Source organism: Fukomys damarensis, unplaced genomic scaffold, assembly GCF_012274545.1.
Source record: "Fukomys damarensis isolate Sample0158 unplaced genomic scaffold, DMR_v1.0_HiC HiC_scaffold_29, whole genome shotgun sequence".
In the NCBI taxonomy this organism is placed as follows: domain Eukaryota; kingdom Metazoa; phylum Chordata; class Mammalia; order Rodentia; family Bathyergidae; genus Fukomys; species Fukomys damarensis.
Genome location: NW_022900941.1, coordinates 30,676,909 through 30,685,410, shown reverse-complemented (window position 1 = coordinate 30,685,410; position 8,502 = coordinate 30,676,909). Strand labels below are relative to the sequence as shown.

General features: G+C 36.6%; 1 protein-coding gene across 4 annotated transcripts in view; it reads right to left on the bottom strand.

Moving 5' to 3' along the window:
* The window catches only part of Lypd6 (LY6/PLAUR domain containing 6), a 102,886-nt gene that overhangs the window by 19,343 nt on the left and 75,041 nt on the right, over positions 1 to 8,502 (bottom strand). For all 4 annotated transcript variants that reach the window (XM_010620989.3, XM_010620986.3, XM_010620985.2 and 1 more), the window contains exon 3: positions 2,362 to 2,460. In XM_010620989.3, coding sequence (XP_010619291.1) covers positions 2,362 to 2,460 — 99 coding nt within the window. The remainder of the gene's footprint in view (positions 1 to 2,361; positions 2,461 to 8,502) is intronic.

Below are 8,502 nucleotides of genomic sequence, written 5' to 3'. Positions count from 1 at the left end.
AACAAAAAAAAAAAAAAAAAAGTCTGTAGAGAGCACCAATTCACATTCCCTCCTTTTCCTCTGCATAATCTCTACTAAGGTATCTCAGAGTTAACTAAGTCTAAGAGAAATACCATCACACTTTGCTATTGGCTCAATGTGTCCTCCAAAATTCTTATGTTGAAATTTAATCATCAAAATGTGATATCAAAAGGTGGGATCTTTACAAGATAGTTAAAATCATGAGAGCATGACCATCATAGGTGGGATTAGAACCCTTATCAAGGGACTTAAGGGAGTAGGTCTGCTCCTTCTATTCCTTCTGCCTTTTATTCTGAGGATATAGTTCTCCTCCAGAGAGAAGGGCACCATCTTAGAAACACGAAGCCTGGGCCCTCACCAGACCTGCTGCTGGCAACTTGATCTTGGCTTTCCCAGCCTCCAGCACTTTGAGAAATAAATTTCTATTGTTTATAAATGACTGATTCTCTGATCCTATGTTATAACAGTACAAGTGGAGTAAGGTTACAATTCCTGTATACAGCTCTGACCAGTGGCAGCAGTTTTAGAAGCTAATTGGCAAGCTTTGACCCAGCAGGAACCAGCCCAAAAATTAGTGGAAACCCACACAGATCATCCTGTTTTTGCTCAGTCATTGTTTAAAATCATCACATTTTGCTTCTATTAGAGTTACCAAGGGAGGTTTTAAAATTTCTTATTCCCAGTTCAGTCAGGTCATTAGCAACTTACACAAACATAGAGAGCTGTCAGAAAACACTGGCTCATCCAGAAATAAGCAGTGACTACAGAAGGCAAAAGGGACAGGAATTATCATTGATTCTCCAGTGACTGAGTATCTAACTTGTGATTAAGAGTCTTTAAAGTCTCCTGGTTTTCTCTTATAATCTTTTGGAACCTCCATTTACATATTTACCTCAAAAGTAAAGAAAAAAAATCTAGAAATGACAACACATTCCTTACTAAAGGATAGAGAAGCCTTTGGTGGTTCTTGCCCTTGGCTATTCATTAGATCACCAGAGATATTTTAAAATACCCAAAAATGTACAACCCTAACCCAGAGATATTGCTTCAATTTGTGTAGAGCTGGGATTTTTCTTTCTGTTTGTTTGTTTTCTTTTTTGGTACAGGGGATTGAACTCAGGACCTTGTGCTTGTGAAGTAGGTGAGGCACTGAGCCAAATCCCTGGCCCCAAAGAGCTCTGGTTTTTAACACATGCTTTCTAGTCCGGCAGCATTTTATTCACCTGGAGACTCTAGAAATGGAAACTCTCAGCCTATCTCAGGCCTAATGAATCAGACTCTTAGGTGGGGTAGGAGGGAGGGGATAGTAGCAGCTATTTGTGTTTAAAAAGCCCTCCATGGAGTGATGGCCAAGTCAACATTTAAGAGCCACTCCTATAGGTGAGGCACAGGTCTGTGATTTTGAAAGATTCCACAGGTGTTTTCTACTGGGCAGTTGAGGTGGAGACTACTGGTTAAACAGTTCTAGCTTGGGTAGCTGATGTCTGTCTTTTAATATCTTCCATATTCTCCCAATTTCTAATCCACCATGAGAAGCAGAATACCACTCATGCGAGCTCTTCCATTATATTAAAAAACAATGACTTGATGTGTACAGTCATTTTAACAACTGAGATCAATACTTAAGTACATTAAGTACTCACTCAAACATCTGTCAATAAAAATGTTCTATCTTCATCATTCCATTACCAAATCAATGCACTTTCCTCCAAAATAAAACAGCCAATAAATAATGACTCCACTGTCAAATATAAAAATCATTTTTACTTCTTAGGATAAAAGAAATGTGAAAATGATGAGTCTTCATTTTAAAATGAGTCTTTCAGCCAAAATTTCAAGCTTCAACTGGGGACCATCTCATCCTTCAAAGAGACCTTAGCAGTTTAAGAAGCTCAGGACTTTTATTTGTGCAATAATGCCATTTAGAATTCTAAACTTTTATGCACTGTTGGGATAGAAGTCTCTGGCAAGATGTGTAATAAATGGAATCTTTATATGAGCATCAATTCATACTTTACATGAAAGAAGTTACTATGCAATGACTGATGCTTCAAAGAGTGGTGAACAGGCTGGCTGTTCTCTTCTGCATTTGGCTGGCCCCAGGGTGGAAAAGTCTCACTTACCTCCTGTGGCTCTTCAAAGATGCCTCATGAGAAAAGGGGAAATCCTATGGATCCTTTTATATATCTGTCGGTCTTTGAGGATGTTACTGGTGCAGCAAAAAAAAATTTCTAATAGCCTTACACAGGAACAGTTAAGATTGCAAGCATACACTATGGTATATGGGGCTATTAGCTCATAAATAGCTCCAAGACCCCAATCTGTCTATTGAGAGTTTACCTCGAGGACAGAAGATGTCAGGAGCCCATCGGTTGCATTCATAATTGTCTGCTGCCTTTTCACAGGTGAAACATTTAAATCCACCAGGATATGGGGTGGCTACAAAAATTGAGAGAAAAGATAGGTTTTTAGATTAGGCACATAATCCTGTGAAGGAATACTCATTTTTTTTAAGGATTTGCAAGATAATTCTCAAGTATCTTAAAAAGCCAAACATTCAACTTTCATATGACCCAGCAATTTCACTGAGAAATTTATACCTGAAAAATGAACATTTATATTCACACAAAAAGTTTTGAATACAAATATCCACAGCAACTTTATCTCTAATCTGAAAATGTGAAATGTAAAATTCTGCAAGAGCTGAAACTTCTTGAACACCAACATGACAACCCCCAAAGTCCACACCTGACCTCATGATGGGTCTTAATCAACATGCAGGAGCACTAAAAATATTCTAAAAATTACCTTTGGTCTATACAAAAGGCATATATGAAACATTAATGAATACCATGTTATTCTTGGATCTCTTCCTTAAGATAGCTCATGAGGTGTGTGCAAATATTCCCAAATCCCCGCCCAAATATCCAAAATTTGAAATACTCCTGGTCCTGAGCATTTTGGATAAAGGATATTCAACATGTAATGACCAAAACTGGAGACACCCAGATATCTTTAAATGAAGAATGGCTAGGCAAACTGTGGTACATCCATATTATACTAGGGAGCAATAAAAACAAATGAACTATAAACATATTCAACAACTTGGATATATTTCCAGGGAATTATTGCTAGTCAGAAAAAGCTAGTCCAAAAAACTATACACTGTATGTTTCCATTTAGGTAAAGTTTTTGAAAGGACAAAATGTTAGAAATGGAGTACGAGTGAGCGGTTGCTAGGAGTTAGGTGGCAGCATGGTGGGCAGTCCTGGAGGAAGAGGTCTGTGAGGTACACAATTGCAAACCTTCACATTGACTCCATTCCCTCCCCTCCCCGGAGCTGCCTCTTCTTGCCTTCATTAGGGACTGTCTTGTGGGTACTTGTATTCCTCGGTGGACCTGCAAGCTCAGGTGGAAGTGGAACACACAAGTCATGTTATAGAGTGCTCAGCACACCTGACCTTCTATCAGCACAAGGATCAGGGTCAACAAGGAATGTCAGGCCAGGATGTCCTCTGTCCTTTTTAACAGTGTGCTTTTAATTGCCTCGTGGCTATTATTATTTGCTGGCTTTGTTATTTAGAGTTCTGCCTTTCATGATAAAAAAACTTGTGAATTTATTTTTTCATTTTAAAAATTCCTGGCCTATTTGAAAGCTGCAGACACTCAAACCCTTCATCTGCAGGAGCCAACTGCTTTCTCTCGAAGATGGCTGAGCGTGAGAATCCCATGGAGAGAAATAATCATCTCAGGGTAAATTGCTTTGCCCACATGGAACCAATTAAGTATGTTATCAAAAATAATGAAGGAGGAGGCAGCAACTTAAGGCCAGAATTATGGGCCAGATATAACTTTGATTTTCACCTTGCCTAGAAGAGTTGCCCATCCATGTACTTGCCTAAAATATTTCACAGAGCTGTAACAATATCCAACACCCTACACAGTCAAGAGTCTTAACACTAAAGCAGACAAGCAACTGCCCCTTTTTATGAGGCCTTCTGAGAGTTCTATGTTCCTTCAAGTAGTTGGTGACTCAAATTTATAAACAGAATGATAGCAAAAGCATGGATCATCTTACAAAATAATGGAAAGTGACCAAGAGACAGTCACTTAATTCCCATGAATTTTACTGTGGAAATAATGCTGTCCTATCACAAAATTCTCATAACCAGAAACAGTATTTTGTGAAATTACATATAAGTAATTTGTGTACCTACATTCCACCACTTAGAAAACATTTGAACTGAAACATACTATTTAGGTGGGGACATGCCTGAAGAATTTAAAACAAACCTTCCTTAAATACCAAAGTCATTCAGAATTCTTATAGATATTTTAATTAAATTATTTATATAGCATTATGAGAAAAATCATATGAAATATTTTGAAAAATTGTCCTGACTGGATACATTAAAATAGTTTCACTATTAATTTAAAAATAGTTAATAACTTTGAAAGATAAAACTTTAAAATACTTTCTAAAATCTGAAGTGAATGATCAAAGTTTTAGACATAAAGGATGTGACACTGAACAGCTTTTCTCAAAAAAATATGATCATCATATCCACCAAGGTTTATGACTGCAAGCTATTCATACCACTTCAGTTTGCATGATTAATTCACTAGAGCTTCCAATTTTATCTGTCACTGCTGCCACAAAAATTTTTGGCTAGGATGCTGGATTAGTTATTCCTGGAAACTCTCCCATCCAAGAGATAAATTAAGAACTTTGAATGAAGATTGACGATCCAACTACTCTTCTGAGAACAAAGTTATTGAGGACCTAACACGAATAAGTTGTACTGTTCCCAAATTTGGATTATTTATTAGACTTTTCAAGATGACCTTTTACAAAATAGTGACATATTAAATTAAATACTATCATTTCTTACATTAGTCCTGGACTCTGAAATTAACCCCAAGGATACTGAAATCTAAACAGGAGTATGAAGTAAAATACTATGGCCACAAAATGAGGCTTTGTTTCAAATCATTTATCTCTGAATGAGCTTATCAGCATGTACCACTGGCAGTTAACCAAAGGATCTCATTTTTGGTTAAAATCTACAACTTCCTATCTGTGTACATTCTCCATGACTACAGCTTAATATTTTCTTCTAGGAACTTTTATTGACATCTTGGCAGGTAGTGCTGATCAGTGAATAATCACTGATTAGTGACAAATCTGTGCAAACATACTCATCTTTTAGTGGCTAATTATAGTACAAATCAAGTAAACAGTTAAATTCTTCCCTCTGGAAATATTTAGGCAAAAGAAGGTCAACAGATGAACAACTATCTCCAGTAACTTGCTAACTGATACTGCATCTGATAAAGAGGTTTTTCTTTTTCTTTTTTAAGGATAGAAAGAGATTCCTAAGAGATGTGCTATTTTCTTCTTTGTTACTTCAAAGCATTACAGAGCAAGCGGAGTTTCAGACGGTTGTGGCCCCAGCCGTGAATGAATCTAATTTGGCTCTTGATCACAGGGTTAATAAGCTTAGTACTGTGTATTTCAGGGCATAAGTCTGGGTTCCTCAAGAGAAAGTGATTGTAAAGAGAAAAGAAATGCCAAAGTGCCCAGTTACTTCCTGTAAAATAATATGTGCATTAACCCACATGGTCAGCCATAGTTCAACCTAGTATAATTCACTCATAAGGTACTGGAAAAGATTTAGTTTTTGTTTCCATCTCTTGGAACTTTTGCCTGCACAAAGGCCTTTAGTTACCAAAAAGGTGGTGAGAACAGACGCTTTAAAATGCATACTGATGTGTAATGCATCCAACCTTTTTTCTATTCTTGCCATATTAATTTCCATTGTTTGGGGAAACAACATTCAAATATAAAAATTCTAGAAATCTAATAAATGTATCTTTCTTTTCAGTCCACTTGGCAACAAAATATTGTCAGTGTGATTTAAGTATGAACACATTTGTGATAGAAATGGGTTTCCTGGTACTCTTTAGAAAGTCTTATGACTCTCTAAGAGTTACATAATATAGTACCATAGGGTTATTAGTAAACATGTTGGCTCCTACCTGGGCATTAATAAAACCTTCTGCAAGAACACAGTCCTTTGGTGCATATGACTCAGGAAAGGCTCAAAATATGTATCCAGAGGAAAATTTTTTAGATAAGGCTTCCATTCTATGGGAAGAAATGGAGACCAAGACTAGACTGCAGCCACATAGTACTTTAAATTTTGTTGTCTTGACTGATGTCTGACAACCAAACAAGTAGCTCCATTTCTCTTCAATATTGATCTTATTTTGAAGGTTTTTTTTAGATTTTAATGTTTTAACAATAAGCTAGGGGAAAATCACTATTTTTCTCATTAAAATAAGGGGAGAAAGGCACATAGAAAATATAGAACAGATTTTTTTTTTAGGGCAGTGCCCCAAATTTGAAAGCTATAAAGCTTTTTTTTTTTTTTTTTTTTTTTTTTTTTTTTTTTTTTATGGTTGTTGATGATGATGATTTTTTTGTCTTGATGATCCAGTAGTAAGACTTAGGTATTGAAGTCACTTTTTTTTTTTTTTTTTTTTTTTTTTTTTTTTTTTTTTTTTTTTTAAGGCTGAGGAACTTCAAAGATTACAGTATCAGAAACAAAAGAAAATAGTCATGGGGCCAAATTTTCTCAGTTTGAGTTCCAATCTCACCCAGCCTTTATTGATAAAGGCTATTCTGAGCCAATAAGAAATGAGTTTATATCTGGCAGAGAAAACTCGTCATGTATCACCATGTTTCTCCTAGGGTAGTTACTGAGCTTTTCCATGCAACATTAATGGAATCTGGCCCATTCACTGATCCAAAGATGGCTGTTGGCCTCCATTTACAAAGTGAGGTGATTATATAAATAATTCAAAATCATACTAATCCTAAGCTTCCCTTATATATTTTTTATAGCTTATGTTCAGCAGGAAACTGCTTATTGGTAGAAAGATCACTCCACCTAAACATGGCCTGGTGCTAAAGGGCAGAGGACCAGGGCAATTTAAAACCTCAAAAGTGAAAAAACAAAACAAACAAAAACACAAACTTCTGAGATAGGAGAAATGTGAAGTTATCTGACTTGAAGTGGGAAGAAAAACAAAGTTCTGGCAAGACGAAGCCATTCAATATAACTTCACTTCAACAAGAATTTGTATTACCCATGATCCATTACGGAGACCCTCTAAAAAAAAAACTTGGGCCCAACCTTGCTGGTGAATTATCTACTTATAATCTAGTTTAGGAATAACTTCTATCCTTCTCCATATTTCCGGATCATATCAGAAAGCCCTACCAATTCTTCACAAGTGTGAGCTCCTTCTAACTAGTCCATGGCTCTGCTTAATGAGTACACGTCATATGAACAGAACTTTTCTACCACCTTTTAAAGAGAACTGATTCTCCCTGTAGCCTGATAGAGTTCATCCTTCAAAAACTCCATGCTACAATCAACTTTCCAAACACGAGCCCACTCAACCCAGACACTGACCTGCCACCCACTGAGGTAGAAGTAGTGTGTTTTGTTCTTGTTCACGTAAACCTGTTCACCTCAATTTTCCTCCCTACTCTCTGTGTATAATCATAGCCTTAGAAGAGGTCACAGACCAGCTCTGCAGGCCAGTTACTACTGAATCTGTCACCAAAGCTGACAAGAATCTTACAGAAGACCAAAAAAACCCTGGCATCCAACCCTAAGAGACTGAAATCTAGGTTTTTGCCTACCAAGTCTAACAAAAAGCATGTCTGTTCAGAGGAAAGAACAAAATGCAATCTAGGAAACATAGCAAGTATCTTTTCTTCTTATTATTAATGTTCATTATTAAGACAAAAAAATCTCATAAAAATAAGCATCCAGGTAAGTTTTCCACTAACCAATGAGCACAAGACTACTCTGGTGAGAGGATACAGTGGCAAAATCTAGATAAATTACTTGCTGACTAGAGAACATATATTTGGAGTTCTACAAAATTAAGTGCGGTGTAGTTTCACCACCTTTACTTCCCTGTCTAAGTCAATGATAGCAACATAAACTACCATTCAATTGTGTACTTGGTATGGGCCTGGTGTTTTATGCTGCTATTTCTAGTCCATAAGATAATTTAAGAAGATATGAATCATTTTACTACTTTAGAAATGAAGAAATAAGCACTTAAAAATTTTCCTAACATTGATTGAATATTCACTACAGCTCATATGCAATGCTAAGCGCTTTGTATCAACACGTTACTCGATCTTCATAAAGTTAGAGAATCTATTTAAAATCAGAAGGCTAGGAAGCAGCTCAGGGTTAGGTAGCCTCCAAGACCCTGTGAATTTCGCATACTGCTTCTCAGTGAAAAGAACATACAGACATTGAATATTCTAGCCCCATAGGACTGAAGGAGTCTGAGTGAAGGACTCTACTTTGTAGACTGTACAATCCTGAAAAGTAAGACAGGTGTCTTATTTGTCTGTATACCTTTCATGCCTAACAAAATGCTTGACAAATG